The sequence below is a fragment of the Prunus avium genome, chromosome 6, assembly GCF_965620075.1.
Source record: "Prunus avium chromosome 6, drPruAviu1.hap1.1, whole genome shotgun sequence".
NCBI classification, from domain to species: Eukaryota; Viridiplantae; Streptophyta; class Magnoliopsida; order Rosales; family Rosaceae; genus Prunus; species Prunus avium.
Window position 1 is genome coordinate 27,232,466 of NC_142289.1, and position 20,146 is coordinate 27,252,611.

General features: G+C 36.9%; 2 protein-coding genes and 1 pseudogene across 6 annotated transcripts; all 3 read left to right on the plus strand.

Annotated features, from left to right (window-relative positions):
* Nucleotides 1-1,938: 1,938 nt before the first annotated feature.
* On the plus strand, nt 1,939-8,530 carry LOC110752230 (pentatricopeptide repeat-containing protein At2g13600 pseudogene; annotated as a pseudogene). 2 transcript variants are annotated; one of them, XR_015836224.1, is made up of 7 exons: nt 1,939-2,187; nt 2,324-2,453; nt 2,927-2,982; nt 3,292-6,068; nt 6,307-6,410; nt 6,506-6,571; nt 7,916-8,530. The product of XR_015836224.1 is annotated as a pentatricopeptide repeat-containing protein At2g13600 pseudogene, transcript variant X1 (transcript). The 2 variants fall into 2 exon arrangements; XR_015836225.1 differs by lacking the exon at nt 3,292-6,068.
* A 531-nt stretch (nt 8,531-9,061) lies between these two features.
* Nucleotides 9,062-11,529, plus strand: LOC110752221 (uncharacterized). Of its 2 annotated transcripts, none has more exons than XM_021952833.2 (2): nt 9,062-9,196; nt 11,103-11,529. In XM_021952833.2, the coding sequence occupies exon 2, from the start codon at nt 11,122-11,124 to the stop codon at nt 11,353-11,355; it is 234 nt and encodes a 77-aa protein (XP_021808525.2). In that variant the 5' UTR covers nt 9,062-9,196; nt 11,103-11,121; the 3' UTR covers nt 11,356-11,529. The 2 variants fall into 2 exon arrangements, with proteins under 2 accessions (XP_021808525.2, XP_088110336.1); XM_088254210.1 differs by having other exon boundaries at nt 11,111-11,529.
* Nucleotides 11,530-12,748: 1,219 nt separating this feature from the next.
* LOC110752232 (transcription factor E2FB-like) lies at nt 12,749-20,009 on the plus strand. 2 transcript variants are annotated; one of them, XM_088255320.1, is made up of 14 exons: nt 12,749-13,193; nt 15,811-16,003; nt 16,192-16,251; nt 16,387-16,472; nt 16,547-16,635; nt 16,762-16,816; nt 17,708-17,760; nt 17,842-17,892; nt 18,036-18,084; nt 18,209-18,274; nt 18,364-18,440; nt 18,570-18,792; nt 19,246-19,312; nt 19,425-20,009. In XM_088255320.1, exons 1-14 carry the CDS (start codon nt 13,002-13,004, stop codon nt 19,556-19,558), a joined length of 1,395 nt encoding a protein of 464 aa, XP_088111446.1. In that variant the 5' UTR covers nt 12,749-13,001; the 3' UTR covers nt 19,559-20,009. The 2 variants fall into 2 exon arrangements, with proteins under 2 accessions (XP_088111446.1, XP_088111447.1); XM_088255321.1 differs by having other exon boundaries at nt 15,814-16,003.
* Nucleotides 20,010-20,146: the final 137 nt, after the last annotated feature.

The window sequence follows — 20,146 nt, forward strand, 5'->3', positions numbered from 1 at the left end:
TTGATTGTAGGAGTGAATTTTGCAGCAAGCAATTTCAGCCATTTCTAATTTCTTCTGGTATGATAAAAAAATAATGGTATTTTTTCTTTTGGTTGAAGAGGCTGATATTTCGTAGAAAAACAACCACAAAGAGACATTACAAAGGGTGTGGGAGCAAAGCAGCCCATCTCCCAAAGGAACCCCGATAGAACAGAAACAGAAATAGAGTACTTCCAAACACAGCCCAAATGTGGAGAAATTTTTAAATGTTCCAGGTACACCACGTGTCTGGTGTACCATCCAATAAACATAGAACATGTGGAATTATTATCCAACCTACTGCATTTCTTCTTATGACATGTGGCGGACTGTATTGGACATATTCCATATGTCTTCCGTCTATTGGATGGTACACCAACCACGTGGTGTACCGGGAACACTCAAAAATTACTCCCAAATGTGTATTCAATTTAGATTTTAAATGATTTTAAAAGAGTTATAAAGTTGATGGAGTTTAATTGAGTTTAATTGAATTCTACAAACCCCACATAGCTTTTGATGAATTCATGTATAGATTTTAACTGAGTTTGTTAGAGTTTTATTATTGATTTTAATGGAGTTTATAGCACTCAAAAAACAAAGGGTTTAGGGTTGATGACGGTGGTGGTGATGGCGGTGGCGAAGATGGTTTGTGGGTGATGGTGGGGAAGGTTGTGGTGGAGGAGATGGGGGTGGTAGTGGCAATGGCTGTGGGAGTGAGGTGGTGGCGGTGGCGATGGCGGTGGTGGTGGTGATGATGCTGACAGTGGTTGTGGTGGTGGTGATGGTGGGGATGATAGTGGCGGTGGTAATGGTAGTGGCGGTGGGAGTAAGGGTGTGGTGGATGTGGTGGTGGTGACAGTGGCAGTGATGGTGATGATGCTAGCGGTGGTGGTGGTGACGATAGGGATGATGGTGGGGCTGGTAGTAGGGGCGGCGGTGAGTGGTGGTGGTGGTGCGGGGGAGTTTTGAATGCACCCAAACTTTTAAGAAGTCTTTTAAAGTCGTGATTAAATACATCTAAATTTGAATGGAATTTAAAAAGTCTGAAATAAATACACCCAGAATTTTATAGACTTCTATAAGATCCTTAATGAATACACCTAAACTTTAAAACTTCTTTAAAATCTTTTAAAATCTAAATTGAATACACCCCCCCTAAGACAGATAGTGGAACTAGGGCAGCCTAACTCAAAGACAATCTTGATAGTGACAGATGTCGAAACTCCCTTAGAGCATTTCCACCCATTGTCATGGCAACTCGAGGGCAACCACTATTCACATGAGATATGATGAGAGGAATTTGTATAGAGTTTTGGCGTGGGAAGTGAAGAATATGACTAGGTATTTATAAATAAATAAATTCTGAATTTTTTTTATTTTTTTCAATTTTCTTGTTATTTAAATTGGTTGCTTTCGTCACAATGATGTCAGCATTAAATCATCTTGCCCAGGCAGCAACTGAAGCAAGTCTTGCCTTGGGCCTTGCCCAGGCTGATGGAGCCCAACACTTGTCTTGGTAAGCCTTACCCGCTGGGAACAGGATTAGGGGCCTAGAGGGCCTCTTGCCTGGACTAACCCCTCCCACTGGAAATGCTCTTAGTTTTCCTCATTCATGACCAAGGGGTGGGCATGGAAGGCCATCCCTGCTCAAAACATACAAATGTGATGGAGGTCTGGATATCTAGATTTCCAGGGCTCATCCTCGATAGTGCCAGCGAGGCCAAATGGTCCGCCACTTGATTTGCCTTCCTTGGGCAGAAATTCGTAAGTCCTAGGCACCCAATAAATATTTATGTAAATTCCCCTCTCCCAAATACTTGAAAGAAAAAAAAAATTACTTGTATAAAATAAAAATAAATAAATAAGCCTTTTTTATTTAAAACCAATTCAGTTCTAATCTTCTTATCTTATACACGACTAGCACCTAACTTTTAACCGTGGTAGCAACGTAACTTCCGATCAACCTGTGCTCTGCTTCTTTTCTAACCCTCGATATCTACCGCTAGTCGAAACTTTGTCCCGCTTTCAATTTTTGCCGGAGAAAACTATTGAGTGTCTTTCCTATCTCTCAGTCTTCCTTGTTTTCTCTTTCCTTCCTCTCTTCTTTCATTGTGTCTTCGTCCCTCTCTTTCCATGCACGGCCCCATCCTTCTCCTCTCTCGCCAAGTAAGTAACCCCCCAGCTCAGCAATGCACACAGCAATAAACCAATGCACGTCCCCAGTCGCTTTCTCTCTCATTTTCTCTGTTCTGTATGGGGTATTTTAACAACAGCATTTGCTTTCGCCTGTTCTTATTTGCAGAGGCCAGAGCTCAAGAAATCAGAAAGCTTCAGGCTTCGTTTGGTATCTGATTTTCATACAGTTTCCATTTGAGAAACGGCAAGTCTTATACATGTGTTGATCCGAGTGTAACCAGCGCCGACGTGATACTGTGAGACCCAATACCCACCCAACATGTACCTTTTCATTCTTTAGAATTTATACCATCTCTTACACTATTTCATTCTCTCTTTCTTTCACATTCATTTGTTGAGTAGTTGGCCAGAGGTTGAGGGAAATGTTCGGACCAAAGTGTTGCATATATGGTGTTTGATGAAACGTCTAAATGAGATCCAAAGTAAACCAAATACGCTTTAATAGTCTTTTAGACTTCAAAAACAATTTTCAGATACAGTACCAAACATTTCTCAGATTTTGCAGGTAACTAAGAATACAGCCCAGATTTTTAGATTGTATCCTGGTTTTTTTTTTGTTTTTTGTTTTTTGTTTTTTTGTTTTGTTGGGTAACAGATTTATCCTTGTTTTTTAATAGGAAATTTCAGATCATGAACCAAACTAGCCTCAGTTTGTTTTAGCTTTTTTCTAATCATATCTGCTTATGAGTTGCATTTTTGTCTCCTGCAGTCTGGTCACTCTTCTCCGACCCAACTAGCAATCACCAAGGATCTTGGATTTACAATGTAAGAGTTTTGACTCTCATTTTTAATATTTATATATGCATATTTTGTGGTTTTTTTAGTTTTAGTTTCTAGCTGCTATAATCTGGGTCGGTTTTCTCATTTTGATTCTTTATCAAATGTGGGTGCCATGGTTGTACACAGAGGTCAAAATATTTAGTATATTGGCAAAGCGGTAGGATTTGAGTTAGGCAAAGGGCTATAGTCAGGGGTAGTTATCGGTACAAAAGTGATGCTATTTTATGTTTGTACTCCTGTACTGCATTCTTCTTTTTATTTATGTGTTTAACATCGAGTTAGGCAAACTCACAGAAGTTTCTGAAGCGAAGAAGCCTAATATCTCCAGTGATGGGGATGCTGCCAATTCAACCCCTGAAGTATATCCTTCATCTCTCTTGCCTAAATGCTCGTTATATATCATCAACGCAAGAAAATCTCTCAACAAAGCTCATTCTCTGCCACGACCCCTCCCTACAACAATCTTACATGGAATTGTCACAGGCATTCTCTGAAGCCATGAAAGCTTGTGCATCTCTCAAGTCGATACCCATTGCCAGAAAACTCCATGCCCAACTCATTTCCATAGGATTGGACTCTGCTATTTTCCTCCAGAACCATCTCTTGCACATGTACTCTCAATGTAGCTTGATAGAAGACGCTCGTCGGATTTTTTACAGTATTCAGCATCCTAATGTGTTTAGTTGGAATACTATGATCAATGGATTAGCAGATTTGGGTCGGATGAGGGAAGCAAAGATCTTGTTCAATGAAATGCCTGAGAGAGACTCTGTCTCTTGGACTACAATGATGTCTGGCCATTTTAATAATGGGCAACCAGTGGATGCAATTAAAGTTTTTGCTGCAATGGTTCAGAATTGTGAGAGTTTTTCTGACCCATTTTCCTTCTCTTGCGTAACGAAGGCTTGTGGTAGTCTTGGCAACATCAAATTGGCTCTTCAGTTGCATAGTCTTGTGGAGAAGTTAGAATTTGGAAACAACATGACTATTCAAAATTCGATTATTGATATGTACATTAAGTGTGGTGCATTGAGTTCTGCTGAGAAAATGTTTTTGAGGATCCCAAGTCCTAGTTTGTTTTGTTGGAACAGTATGATCTTTGGTTACTCTAAACTTTATGGGGTTCAAAGGGCTCTTCATATGTTTTTTCAAATGCCTGAACGTGACTGTGTGTCTTGGAACACCATAATTTCAATCTTTTCTCAGCATGGGTTTGGGGTTCAGAGTCTCAGTATGTTTGTTGAGATGTGGAACCAAGGTTTTAGACCAAATTCTATGATATATGCCACCGTACTTAGTGCATGTGCAAGCATATATGATCTGGAATGGGGTACCCATTTGCATGCTCGGATCATCCGTATGGAACCAAGTCTTGATGTCTTTGCAGGTAGTGGACTGATTGATATGTATGTGAAATGTGGACACTTGCATTTTGCACGGCAGGTGTTTAACAACATGACAGAACACAATGCAGTTTCTTGGACTTCTTTGATCAGTGGAGTTGTCCAGTCTGGACTTGAGGAAGAAGCTTTAGTACTGTTTAACCAAATGAGAAAGGCTCCTATTTCCTTGGATGAGTTTACTCTCACAACAGTTCTTGGGGTTTGTTCAGGCCAAAAGCATGTTTTAGTTGGGGAACAGCTCCATGGATATACAATCAAGGCTGGAATGATCTCTTCTATTCCTGTAGGGAATGCTCTTGTTACGATGTATGCAAAGTGTCAAAATACTCATAAAGCAAATCAGACATTTGAGTTGATGCCATTCAAAGATATAATATCATGGACAGCAATGATCACGGCATTCTCTCAAGTTGGTAATGTTGAAAAAGCTCGAGAGTATTTTGATAAAATGCCACAGCGGAATGTCATAACTTGGAATTCAATGTTAGCAACATATTTTCAAAATGGTTTTTGGGAAGAAGGCCTAAAATTGTATATTCTAATGCGAAGGGTAGAGGTTAACCCTGATTGGGTCACCTTAGTAACTTCAATCAGCGCATGTGCTGATTTAGCAATATTAAAACTTGGGATCCAAATTATAGCTCAAGCTGAAAAAATAGGGCTTGGTTCTAATGTTTCTGTCACAAATAGCATTGTTACTTTGTATTCACGATGTGGGCGAATTGAAGTAGCAAAAAGAGTGTTTGACTCAATATGTGACAAAAATTTGATTTCTTGGAATGCGATTATGGCAGGATATGCCCAAAATGGTGAAGGTAGGAAAGTGATTGAGATTTTTGAGAATATGTTGAAAATGGACTGCACACCTGATCATATAAGTTATGTATCTGTTCTATCAGGATGTAGCCATTCAGGGCTCGTCATAGAGGGGAAACACTACTTCAGTTCCATGACTGAAGATTTTGGCATCAATCCAACATGTGAGCATTTTGCTTGTATGGTAGATCTACTTGGCCGGGCGGGGTTATTAGAGGAGGCCAAGAATTTGATTGATACAATGCCCTTTAAGCCAAATGCTGCTATATGGGGGGCTCTGCTTGGCGCATGTCGGGTTCGTCGCAATTTAAAGTTAGCAGAAGTTGCAGTGAGAAATTTGCTTGAATTAGATATAGATGATTCTGGGAGTTATGTCCTTCTGGCTAATACATATTCTGATTGTGGACAATTAGAAGCTCTTGCGGATGTGAGAAAAGAGATGAGAAAGAAAGGAATTGAGAAAAAACCTGGTTGTAGCTGGATAGAGGTCAATAATAGGGTACATGTGTTCACTGTAGATGACACCCATCATCCACAAATGAAGGACATTTATAGAATACTTGACGAGATAATTAAGAAGATAGAAGATACCGGTTGCTATGTCAATCCAATTAGCTCATTTCTTTCTCAGTGTTATCAAAGAGAAAAGCTTGATGTTGCTGTTGAGCTGCTTAGAGTGCCTGCTTGATGCCTATCTGCATAATGTGAAACCTTCAAGTTTCCCATGATTGTCACTTGATAATGAAGCTGATTTCCCTTGATACCTCAAGGGAGCTTATAGTGCTGGATAGATGCCGGTTTCATCATTTGAAAGGTGGATTTTGCTCCTATGGAGATTACATGTGATCTCTGGTATGGAATATATTCTCTTACTATCTATGCATTTATCCTCTGTTCCTTGTGGCTACTGTTATCACTAGTTGTTTGAGGAAGACCACTTGTTTCGAGTAGATCTATTACTCTGTGACACATTTATTTACACTCATTTATGTATTCATCCACTAATAGTGAGTTTCTCTTTATGGACTGCACCCTGAGAAAATAATGAGACCAGAAAAATTGATGGTTCATTTACACCTCTGTTTTGCAGAATGTGATTCTCTAGCCTTCACGTTGAAGACACGACAGACGTAATGGATAGGTTCATAATTTTATAAGAGTCTGCTGTAAGCTGACAAAGTGATGGCTCTTTTGGTAAACAATCCTTTTTATCCTCCTGAAAGTTATGTTCTTTTTTTCCATGTTCCTCTTGAACTATTACTCATGAATCATGATATCTAATATTACAGACGAGTTTCTTTATCAGCGGTGACAGTGGTCCACATGTTCAGCATTTATTTGATGGCCCATGTAAGGTACTTAAATTTGAAAATTTGCAAGCTTTCTTATCACTTCAACTGGAAATATATTTTGTTCTCTTTGCACATTTTCAGTCTTTGTTAGTCTCGTATTTTAACAAGGTTAAACAAATGGTTATACATTAGTATTTTGGACATAATATTTCTATGGAAAAAAATGTGTACTAATTAACCAAAAGAGTGGGAATAAGCATTTGGACATAAGATGTTTGATGTGTACTAGTTAAACATCATTAGATGTCTTTAGAAATCTGCATACGTTGTTGAATGTTACTATTATTAGTTGTAGCGTTATATGATTCATACAAAACTATAGCATATTGGCACTGACATGGCTGGCTATAGGGTTATTTTTAAAAAGCAGAAATCAAAATCCAAAGATATATTGAACTTGGGTTGTGTTTAGATGTGTGGATTTAAAATGATAGATAACGAGACTACTTAAATTTGACTATTTAAGATAGGATGGATTTCAAAACTTTAGAGAAAAAAAATCATTTCAATTTTTCTCCCTGAATCACTTAAATATATAAATTTCTTTTTTTTATTTTTAAATTTCCTGTTTTTTTAACATTTGATGCAAGCAATTAAACTAGGTAATCAAATCCAAATCTCCCATTGCAAATCCATATAAGGCAACCTTAGTGTTTCAAACAAAAAGTAAAGAAAGAAAAAATGTTTTTCTTTTTCAATTTAGTTTTGATGCAGGATTCACATTGCTTAATTTTTTCTTTCCCCTTCTCTCTTTTTTTTTTTTTTTTTTTTCCTTTTCCAGACCATTGTTTCTTTTCAAACCCTTGTTTCTTAGCTTTCCTAGTTTCGGTTTTTATTTTTCTTCTAAAAAAATCGTTTCTTTAGGTCACTCTTCTTTGTGTTTCAAGTGATCTATCTTTGACTATACTCAATTGCTTGCTGTATTGAATATTAACTGCTTAATTTCAAGCAGCAAACTAGATGGTATGTTGCTGCCGCCCACACCCAACTGCATGTCCTTATCTTGCAATCACATAGTTTTAATCCTTGCTTCTTCTGATGCGTTGTTTTGTCCCACGGTATGTGTTGAAATTCAGTAAATATTTTTCATCTAGAGGTATGCCAGGTATAATGTAATCATGCCTTTGTTGATTTCATATTGCAGAAACCCATGTTCTGGTGCTAGTTGATGCAATTTTGAATAATTAATAGAGCCTCTAGTATGCAGTTCCACCTTCATATGATCCACATGGGCACTGAGCCCTCTGATTTGCTTGACTTATGAATGGAACATTCAGATTTTTCAAGCAACATTTTAAAGTTCCCACCCATTAATGTGAATTTCTCGTGGTTTTTTTTTCTTTGTAGGTACCAATTTCTGAGTTTGGATGTCATAAGGAATACCAGTCATGGTCATTAAACTCGCCAAAACGAGTTAATTTACAATGCCATGGGACCTTGGTTCTCAATGAGAAGTGAAAAATAGGACTGCTTGCCTTCATAAATATTTTTGCGCAGCCCACGATTGGCTGCCAATAGCTCAATGCAAGCCAGTGGGAGAAGCCAAAATGTGTTTGTTACAGCCATTTTGAAAAGTAAAGGGGTTTGTAGATCTAGTGGTTAAGATAAAGAACAGTAACCTAACCTTTAGTGGTTGTTAAATGCGCATTAAATCCCTTTTCCCTTCATATAAGTTGACAATCTCAATTAACCTGTAAATTGTGCTTCGCCCGATTTTAAAATACCCTTGTTTTTCATACAAAAGAGGCTAAGGCCAGGGAAAAGGGTGGCGATCGCTCGAACATTGACTTGAGCTTGCTTGAGATGCGGGATAAGTGCTCTATAACTAAAACATGGATTTCAGGGGTAAATGATTTTACCCACTGAAAGTTGTACGCCGGTTAATGTGTGTACTATTAAACCCAAACATCGAATTTCTAATGAATGACTTCAATAAGCAACCAAGGATTGCCAAAACAATGAGAGAACCCAAAATTATTATATGAGCCAATAAATTGTAAGAACGCCCACTGCTGCTGCCATAACATGATTGATTAGAGCATAAGTTCCAATTACACGTTGGATTTTTAATCTTAGTGTTCTTTCGCCCCCTTAAACTCTGTTGAATTTAGCATCAAGTCGTCTATTAATATACTAGGAAGATTAGATCCTGGTCCTACATCCATTTTCCTCTACAAAAGTTCAATAACCTTTTGCCAACGGAGTCTAACCTAGTGAAAAAGGATCTTGATTTACAGACCAAAGGTCTGTATGTGTATCAAAAAACATTATCCTTATAGTTTAGATCATCGCTTGTACTGAAAAACGGCTCAATAACTTTTCTTGTCGAATTAATTTCTTGAACCATTCTCGTCCAAAAAAAAAAAAAAGATAGAAGATAGTTTCTGTTTGGGCTTCGGGCCTCAAATTACAAAGGAAAAGAAGCCCAAACAATGGAAAAGAAGCCCAAACAATAAGAAAGAAGAGAGTTTTAGATGTCTTTAGAACCCGACTCGGATGCTACGAGAACTTCCATTTTCAAGAAATAAAAAATATATATATATATAATCGAAGATAAACAGAGAATTGCGGTCTCTCTTGTTCTTCCGAATTTGCATATTCTCCTTGTTTTGCGAAAGCTCTTGTCTGGTAAGTGGACTGAAATTATTCTTGGCTCACGGTTCCGTACTTATTGTTCTCTTTGTTTTCAATTCCAATTTCAGTTTGAGTTTGGTTCATTCTTCATTTCGTTTTGGGTCATTGCTTATTTCAGTTTGAGTTTGGTGATCTTTTGCAAATGGTTTGTTTGAATTGGAACAGAATGCCATATAAATTTTCCATTTTGAATGCCCATATCTGGGTTACGTCTATTTTGCATTAATTTCTTCTGTGATTGGTTATTAGATTGTTGTTTCATTTAGGAGAGGGAGCCATAGCATCCCTCCACCTTTTCGTAATTAGCTGTGGGAGGACTTCAGGTGGGCTTAGCCTTGCTCATCTTAGTGAGTGGATCAGTTTTGATAGATTCAGTGTTTATTTTATTAGAATTATTTCCATTATTAGATTTTAGTATGTGATCTTTCACTCAGATTTATAGCATGTTCTTATCATATTGTAAATCCTGCATGTCACTTCTAAGGGGGAGGGTGCTCGTGTACCGGTTTTGAAACTAGTACTGATGATAAGATATATTTTATTATGTAACACAATTGTTTCATTTAAAATTGTATTTTCATGTAAGCCAAATATGAATCCTACAAGATGATTTTCGAAACGAGAACATTTTTTTGCTTTTCCTTCGCAATGGAAGTTCCGGACAAGTATTGCTTAGATTGTTGATTTTGCCTCAAAAGGACATTAGCATTGCTTAGATTGTTGATTTTGCTTTTCCCACTTTTTAAATGATTTTCCAATGTGAATAAGGTGTGGGACACAGTAGACACCTAGAATGAAATGATCATGCAATTTGTGAGTGTCCACGTATATTTGCACACTTGATGACTGTTGGAGTAATAGCTACACTATGTAGGATAAGGAACTAAATGCTAGTACGTATTTAAAGGACCTTGATAATGTGCACTGTTAAAATGGATAGACAAACTAAAATAATGAAAAGTCTTCTATCAGAGCTAGAGAAGCGTCATGTATGAGTACTTTGTCAGTGAATGAAACACTCTACTAAGAGGAGCAAGTGTCCTCCATGACATTTGCAATTACCTCAACAGTTTTCATTTCCAAGGGAATTTTAGTATTTTCCTATCTTTTTCTACTGTTTCTACAGAAAGAGAACCACTCAGTTTTACTTGGCTTCTGACTAATCATCTCCTAGAACTAACATTGAAAGTATGTTTTGGTCAATTGCGTCTAAGAAATTTGAATGAGTATCAAACTTGTTGTATGCTGGCAATGTTCTACGAGCATGGTAGTCATATAATTATGGTCTGTTCGTATGATGGGCCAGTAACCTTTAGGGATTTATAATTGTATAAGTTGCTTTCTTAGATTTCGTCGCATGTGCATAAAGATTGGTGCCTTGTTTCAGACTTATCATTAGCAATTTTTTGAAGCAGCATATGACTTGTACTGTTATTACACTTGCTATTATGTTATGGTTGTAATTGGTCAAAAATTTAAGAAACAGTGTTTAAGAAGGCTGCTGAGATCATATGGTTTAATCATGCTGTGCGACTTATTTTTTTTATTTTAATTTTTAACTTCTGTGTTGTTAGTTGTGATTTTTCCAAATCCTTAGGACTTTTCAGTTATTCGCATTAGTCTTTGTGTAATCTTAAAAGCCTAGACACAGAAAATTATAAGTGAATCACTAATCCACCCACGTGTTTGCCCCGTTCACATATTGCTGTATTAGAAAACTGTGGCTCGATGCAGCCTGCAAAACTCTTATATGATTGTCTTCCTTTTTTACGAACTTTAACATGACTCGTTTGTTTAGATAGTCAGAAAGGGAAAACGAAAAGGATAACAAAGGTTGTGCCGCAGTTTTTTCCCTGATTAAATTTATGTGCCATCAACTAACTGACTGCATTTTCTGAAGCTGGGCAGGTTCTCCAAACATGGGAAACAAGCCTGTGAAGCAAGAAAGCGAAGAAATTTTCTTGAAAGTTGTTCCTCCGTTGGACTGTACATATGTTAGGTGGCTTGCTCGAGATCTTGAGAGGATTCACGGCTTTACACCAGCTAAACCTCGTGCTGTGAAGCCCCCAGATCATTATATAGAGTACATGCATCTGAATGGATGGTTGGATGTGGACTTGGCTGATCCTGATCTAGCCCATTTATTCAAGTAGATAGTGAAGGTGATGTACTTAAAAGAAATATTTGGGGGGAAAAAAAGATTTCCTTTGAACTAAATCATTGTTTAGTATTACTGGATTGGAATTTGAGTATATATCAGGAGTTGTAAGATACCGCAAATTTATATTTGAATGAAGCATCTCAAATCAAAACTCCAATTGATGAAATTTAGAGTTTGGATAAAAATAAAACCCCAACTTTACAGTCTGTAGAAGATGCTTCAAAATTATTTACATTTTAATTTTCATGATATGAAAGTTTCTCATGTTCACCACGACACTAGCAACATCACATCAGGTTTACAAAATCATTACCAAGTCGCATTTACATATCTCTTACGCATGCGTCAATTATTGGACCTAGAAAAGAAGCTATTTCTTCTGTTTCGGGCATTCCCCAAAAGTACAATTGGAAGGTATTTAGGTATTAAAAAAAATATATCATTTGCTGCCCTGACAACTTTCTCGGGCTGGGAAATTGGTTCTTAATTCTTATTAAGGTCTAAAATATTGATAATATTAACGAAAATGACCAATATTATCACTTTTTTGGGAGAGGATATTTTGGAACCTATCCATCTAATTATCGATAATTCCAAGGATAATATCGGAAAAATTTCGGCGCCAAGAATTTCACTATCTCTTCATCAACATTTGGACAAAGTATCAATATTGATAATATCAAGATATGTACATGGAATGGAAAAAAAAAAAAAAAAAACCCACAGCCGTACGCTCACACAAGGGCAACGTTAACCAATCTCATATACATATGAATGACATGTTAACAATTACATGCAAAATTATTATGGGTCTTGAGATGGGGAAAGTTTTGTAAACATCCAATATACATATGACATGTGGAAGTATTTTATTTTATATACTATGTGTATTGGAGAATATTTTTATATGTCCCATGTGTATATTGGATGGTACTCGAAACATACAAAAATTACTCAAATAAAAATGCCCTTTATATTATTCAAGACACTCTCCCTTTATTTTTATTTTTTTGCCGAAGTTTAATAAATTAGACCCAAATTCAAGCCCATGTACTTCAACTTGGGCCCAAACATCAAAATTCCTTCACACCATTGAATTGTTTGTTTTTCTTTTTCCTTTTTAAAATTAAGATAATTTTTGTATATAAAAAAAATTGAGAGATTGCTTGGTTAAAAACATTGGACTTTGCAGTCACAATATAATTGGTTAGACATTTCCTGATTTTTGTATAACACAAAAAAAATATATATATAAAATCGGTAAAACACCGAAAATAAATAAACTATTCTTTGATAAGCAAATAATAAAAAGAAAAAAGAAAAACGAGGGTAAGTGCTTCCCTCCATATCTATATCCGAACCAAATTCCCTCCTTCTTTCCTTTCCCTCGTTTTCTGCTCTCTCTCTCTCTCTCTCTCTCTCTCTCCCGCTTTTTTATTTTATTTTTCCCAAACACCAGATCTCACCTTCTCACCCACTCCCCCTACCTTCGCCTCCAAACTTTCCCTCCATTTTCTCCCCCCACTTTTTCTTTTCGTTTTTTTTTTCAATTCCCTCTCGATCTCTTCCTTTCTCCTTCCCTCCACCAAACCCACCAAAAAAAACCCGCCCAACCCACAATCCGGTTCGGGTCGCTGGATGTCGGGCTCTCGAGCTCATGACCCGCCGGCTCAACCGCCCCAGCCGATCATGCAGCAGGCCCTCAAGCGGCAGCTCGCCTTCTCCTCCATGAAACCGCCGTTTTCAGCTACAGCAGACTACCACGGCTTCGTTCCCGACCCTCGCCAACTCACTGATTCAGAAGCTTATGGCATATACGTTAAGCCCTCTGTGAGTTTTTGTCTCATTAATCTTGGTTTTTCTTTTTACTGTTATTTGTTTATGTATTTATGTGTTTATTATTTTTGGACTATTTTGTTGGAGATCTGCTTGATTAGTGAGTGTAATTACTCATTTGGGTTTTAATTTACTGAAATTAGTATTTGGAATTAGTACTAAAGGTTAGGATTTGTGGAAATTGTTTGGTTGTTATGTTAATAATTGTGATTTTAGGTGAAATTGAAGATTGTATTAGTGTGTAATTACAGTTGTTCCTAATATCAGTTTTGACATGATCGATGAAATATGTGGTATGGAAATTCTATTGGTGTAAATACAGTTGGGGAAGAATAAGATCTAAACTATGGTAGTCTTCACTCCCAATCAGCAAGGGCAGATCTTATTGGTAAAAGAGGAAAAGAATGAAAAGGCACATTAGGTTTTTGGTAATTAGGTGCAAATAATGATTCGTTAACAGCGCTGTTTACATTTGCTCCTATAGTATTTTATTACAATCTAGAAATTAAAATCCTATTATGCCTGGACCCCTTACATTCACTAGGGGACTTGTGTTTGCATGGCAAGTGCATTGATTTACACTCTGGCATGTTTTGTACTTTGCTTGTGTTACGAGTAGTATTTTGGTGAGTTGAATGTATAGAAACTAATTGAGGTAGGTTTTCGTTTCCCAAGTTGGCTCTTTCATTGGGCCAGTGTCATTAAAGCTTCTGAATCCACGATGTGAAATATGTATGATTTATAGAATTGCTATTACTGTTCTATGTTACATATACCTGCTGGCGTGATCTTTTAGTGGCAGTACTACCTTTTGAGAAAGTTGAAATGATTGTCTAGCATCTATTCGTAATCTAATTTTGGAGTGGTTCTGTGGGAGGCGCTTTTGCGCAGTAGCTCTTTTGTAAGAAGAAACCCAAGTCCTTCTCCTTAGATATTCACTTGGAAGCGCTTCTTGAGTAAACAGCTATCGAGCATTTCTCTAGGAATCACTACTCCTATAACCCCATAAATCATTTGTTCTTTATTTCGGTCAAACACTAAAAGCAGACACTTCCAAAAGCAATTCCAAGCACACCCAATGCATTTTTCAATACACAACCAAAAGTTAGAAAAATTAAAGAAGCTGTCTGTGTCTCACTGGATTTGTTGGATTTGGTATTTGTTAGACCAATCTCTCCACACTACCTTGAACTAGCTTACAATCACTGTAGATGACTGAATAATTTAGTACATATCAGCCTCTGGATTCCTGAATGGTTTGAAGTGCTCAATGGTGCCAATTTTAAGGGTTGGTAGTAAATACCAGTCTTAACCTGCTAATGAGGGATGCTAGAGGTTAGCTGACCACAGATCGATCATAGCAGTATACATGATTTTGTGCTTCATAAAGAGCTTTTGCAAGTATGTTCTCGTAATCTTTTGTCTGTGACATGCCTGATTATATCTAAGTGAGGCTACAAAAGATTGGAAATAGTAGCATAAGTATCTACGCACTTACATGATGAAGCTTTCCTTGTTTGAGGCAAAGTCAGACTTGAGACTATTTTGAAAAACAAAAGAACAAGAAGAAGAGTAACTATTAATATTCTCTTTTCCTCTTGATGTATCCTTTCTTCCCAATAATTATTCATAGAAATGTAATGTATTGCGAACAAAGATATACATCCCTTAAAGTGTGGTTCTTTTACAACAGAAGATAATAGACTATTTGGAATGGGAACAGTGCTGTCCCTATTTAATCTGTTATCTTCTATTCTAGTTCTTGTCTTTTGGCATCAGGTCCCCTTTAAGGGTTTTAAGTTACTTCTTCACGTGAAGGGCCTGCCTCACTTCTTCTTAGGGCATGCTTCTTGAGGACGCTGATACAGTTGCACCCTTCTTGCGGAACTGGCTGGCTGTCCCAAGATTCTTTCGCTTTTCCTTCTTATGATTACCCCCCATGTTTACTGTATTTGAGTGTGAATACATATTAAATTATTCCAAAAATAAAGTTTGAAATGTTGCTTGATATGCGGTGTTTATTCTATTTAATAATCATGTATTCTAAAGGAGTTCATGATGCCTTCTTGGCTGACTTACCGTCTGGGAGTTGGCATGTAAATGCTGGAGGTTGTACTGTTTAGACTCTTGTGTATTATGAATCTTCATGTATCATATACAAGGTTTTTAGTACACACTTTTGAATAATCTGGTATTTATACAGGAAATTTATAAAATGTAAATTATCTAAGATGATTTAGGAAATAAGAAAAGGAAAAACATTTGGTTTTACCTTAATATGGTGTTTATTTCTCTGATGTGGCTTTGCAGATGTTAGAATGCACTAGAGATTAGCATGTATTTGTAGAATTATGGATTTATGAATCGTTCCATTTATAAGTTGGGAAGCTTCCAGTTTGCTTTGTAGAGTATAGTCCGCTTGAAACGTAGATTGGTTTGTATGATGTGCTAACATCTTTCCAGCTAATATACCTGTATGCTTAATTATAAAAATCATCCTCTTCATAGTCATTATGTATTTTCAATTGATCAATTTCATTTTATAATTACTTATATGATACAGTTTGTTCATTTGATGCTAATTTTTTGAATAAACGGAATGGTGGATTAGCAGCTAAAACGGAAGAGTGATGCGGCAGATTACGAAGCTGAGTCTAGTGATAGGACAGCTGCTCCTGGATATACTGAAGTAGTTACCAGCCCCCTCCAGACTCCTGTGTCAAGCAAGGTGGGAAAGGCAAACAAAACATCAAGGCTGACAAAGTGCAGCAGATCTGGACCCCAGACGCCGGCTTCCAATGTGGGTGAGTGTTACTTAAATCTGTCAAGTGTGCTCCCATACTTGTAGTTCTATTATATATGCGAGGTAAGATTTAATTGAGATTTGAAGAATGGATTAGTTGTGTTCCGAAAAGAATGAATTAGCTGATGCTATGAGAATTTATGGGATGTGTTTGCTTGATTACTCCCATCTAATCTGTATAATTGACAGGTTCTCCTTCTGGGGCTAATCTTACTCCGGCCGGACCTTGTCGTTTTGACAGCTCCCTAGGTAACAGAACAATTTCCTATGTTTTTTGTTAACTGATTTTATCGTTTAGTTATTTAGGTTCTTCATGAGAAAAGCAAGTTAATTTTTTCATTTGTTGTGCAAATATTATGGCAATGTCCTATTATTGCCAATCAGGTCTCTTAACAAAAAAGTTTATCAATCTGATCAAACATGCGGAAGATGGTATTCTGGATCTCAATAATGCTGCTGATACTTTAGAGGTGACTACTTTCCTATCTGTTGTAATGTATTCTATGTCAAGGATCTGTAAATTATAAGTTTTCTTTATATGTAGGTGCAAAAGAGGCGGATATATGATATAACAAATGTTCTTGAAGGAATTGGTCTCATAGAAAAGAAGCTCAAAAATAGAATTCAGTGGAAGTAAGGGATTAGTTGTATTTGTTTCCTGAAATTTTAACAGCTATTTTTCCACTTTATTAAGTTGTAAATATTCAATTATCCACTGTACATTAGAAGTTACTCAAAATTGAGTGATTGGTTGATTAGGGGACTTGATGTCTCGAGGACAGGAGACGTGGACGAAAATTATCCTAGTTTACAGGTACGTAAAAAAGTGAACTTGTTGCTTGGCATGCTCGTGCTTGGATAGCTTAGTCTTGGCTCAGTTTTTGAGACTGTATGTTTGTTTGCTTAAAAGTACCAATGCTGTTGGTGTTTGTGCTATTATGTGCTGTTATTTGTTGTTTTTCTGTTCTCTCTTCTTTTTGGACGTGCCAGTCCCCAACCTAACTATCGTTGTTGATTCCAAACCTAGTCTGAAAGTGTTAGCTGATTAAAAAGGCTGCACTTACTTGCAAGGAAGTAAATAGCCATATAAATCTGAAGTCAACATCCCTTTTACTGACTGGTTGGGTTTTCTGTGCAAATTGCTTTCCATATTTGAACTTCAGCATGATATCGTTACTTGTCATGTTACCTAAGTCTACATGTTTTTTCCAGTTCCAATGCATTCAAATATGAATAACTGGCATGACAAAGCGGGATTTTATGTTCTTGACTCAAATAGTTAAGCTTGTTAGATTTCAGTCCGCATGTTTTTTCCAGTACCATTTTTCAGCGTAATGCATTCAGATATGGTGATTGGCATGACAAAGCAAGATTTGCGTTCTTGATTAGATTACTTTGACAAGACTTGTTTTTGGTTGATCATGCTAGATTTCAGTCCACATTTGCCCAGTTCCAAGTTTGTGTGATGCATTTGAATTTCAATGATTGTCATGAAAAAAGCAGGATTTGTGTTATTGGCTGGAAAGAGTTTCCAAGGCCTTTGTTTGGTTGAGCTTCCTAAGATTAGTGTCATGGTTGATTAAGACTAGAGACAATGGATCATACATAAAATATGTCAACTATTCATTGCACGTTGTAGCAAAAATAATGTTTGCCAATTCTGAAGTACAGTATGACCTCATTCACAATTTCCTTTTTATCCCAGGCACAAGTTGAAAACCTATCTGATGAGGAGCGCAGATTGGATCAGCAAATAAGGTTAATCCTTGGCTTATGCTGCTTTTTCATTCTTTCCTATTGTTATTTGTTGTTTTGTGCTGAAGCTATTAAATTGTCCAGAGAAATGCAGGAAAGGTTGAGGGACCTGAGCGAAGATGAAAGCAATAAGAAGTAAAGTTTTATCCTTTAATGTTCAGTATTCAATTACATTCCATGGAAGGTCATCACTGGCTAGTTTTTAACATTCTATTTTTAGCTTACCCTGTTGCAATTTATGCAAACACTTATCTCAGTTTTCCTTTTTACTTTGGTAGATGGCTTTTTGTCACTGAAGAAGACATCAAGGGCTTACCTTGCTTGCAGGTAAAGTTTTGGTGTTTGCTATTCTCATCAATGCAATTATCATTCTTCCCCCACTCTGTATTTTCTGACAAAATGTTCTCCTCTATGTTGTTAAACTGAATGTTCCATTTATTGCTTCTATCAGAATGAAACCTTAATAGCAATTAAAGCTCCACATGGCACCACTCTTGAAGTCCCAGATCCTGATGAGGTAGTTCAGGACAAAACATTACTTATTAAAACTTTTCTATAGCCTTGTACATTCTTAATATTCAATCAAACTTTTCTATTATGTACTAGGCTGTTGACTATCCCCAAAGGAGATACAGGATGGTCCTGAGAAGCACGATGGGTCCAATAGATGTTTACCTTGTCAGGTACTGTTGTTTCATGGTACATTGTCGTTACTTTAAGAGCAACAGTGAATGGTTTCTCCTGCTTGCATAGTCGAGAATTACAATGAATTTTAGTAATCTCTCTCTCTCTCTCTCTCTCTCTCATGCTAGTCAATTTGAGGAGAAGTTCGAGGAGATTAATGGTGTTGAAGTACCTACAGACATCCCCTCAAGTTCAGGGGTTAATGAAAACCCAGCTACAACAATGGTCACAGAGAATAGAGGGAAGGATGTTGAAATTCAGGGACCAGATGATCATAGAATGTGCGCTGATCCCACTGCTTCCCAGGACATCATGAGTGGGATGATGAAGATTGTTCCCTCAGATGTTGATGTAAGTTTGGCTTATAAGTTGATTTTACCATTGCCTATTTGAAAGATTCAATATGCTAAAAAAAATGTATTCTTCATTGGTTGCCTTTAGTGGTGCTGGGAGAATACTTCTGCACAAGTATCATATTATGCTCTTGAGATGTCTGTAGAAAATTATCCTGAAAACTAGTATTTAATGAATTAACAAAATTTTAATGGAAGTTTCCCTTTCCATTAGATACTTCTGCTAATCCTATTTTAATTGCAAAACATCTTCTAGAGTTCTAGTTATTTATCCAAATAGGTATCTTTTCGTACCTTGTTAAATAACCCTTTACACATTATGGCAAAAAAAATCATTTACAAAAAGAAAAAAAGAAAAAAAAAGAGGTGTGACATCTTAAATTGTCTTTCGTTGTACTGAGGAAAGAGTAACTGACTTACAGTGTGAGCATTTTCTGTTACCTTTTTTCAGAGTGATGCAGATTACTGGCTTTTATCAGATGCTGATATTAGTATCACAGACATGTGGAGAACAGAACGTATCCTTGTCCTGAAAGATGTTGTCTTTCTTTCCATTTATTATTTATTCTTTGGGGTCAATATTTCAGTGGCCAAAATATGTCTGCTGAATTTCTTAACTATCAACTATAGCTGGGGTTGTATGGAATGAGTTGGGTGCAATTGATGAAGATTATGCCATGGTTAATGTCAGCACACCACGACCGCAAACTCCACCATCCAGTTCAACTCAAGTACCGGCTACTGCCAACCGTACTAAGACTTGAAACCTAAAAATGATTCTTGCTGAATCTAATTGCAGAAGTGCACTCTTTTTTTCTGAGAACCTATGATGTCCAACCATCTCATGTATTTGTTTCACCAGCGGAGGTTGGGTTGAAGGTTCCAGTAAGTGTTCCCGGAAGATCCATCTGAGGAACAAAGGAACAGCGGAACCAAAGATGGAGGTAGCTGCATTGTTGTACATTAATGTAATATACATATCCATGATACGGTGGCAAATAATTAAGAGGATACAATTGTTAGTACATCATGTATATTGTTAGAATTAGCAGGCTTTTCTTGTATTAACCAGGGTGAAGTAGACTGGCTAGTAATAAGTCTGGATAAGGTTGGATAGGGAGAATGTTGGGTAGTTTCAGGACCCCAAAAAAGGAAAGGATTTATGTTCTGATGCCTCGTTTTGTTTTGAATTATACTGATGAGCTATTTTCTGAACTAGAATTACCACATTTTGTGATGCCCATTTACTCTGCAAAGGGTTGGGTCTTGCCATTGATCATCAAATTATAATTTGAATTTACTCAATTCTTGTTCATGTGATTTCAAGATGCCCCAAGTCCAGGCAGTCATTT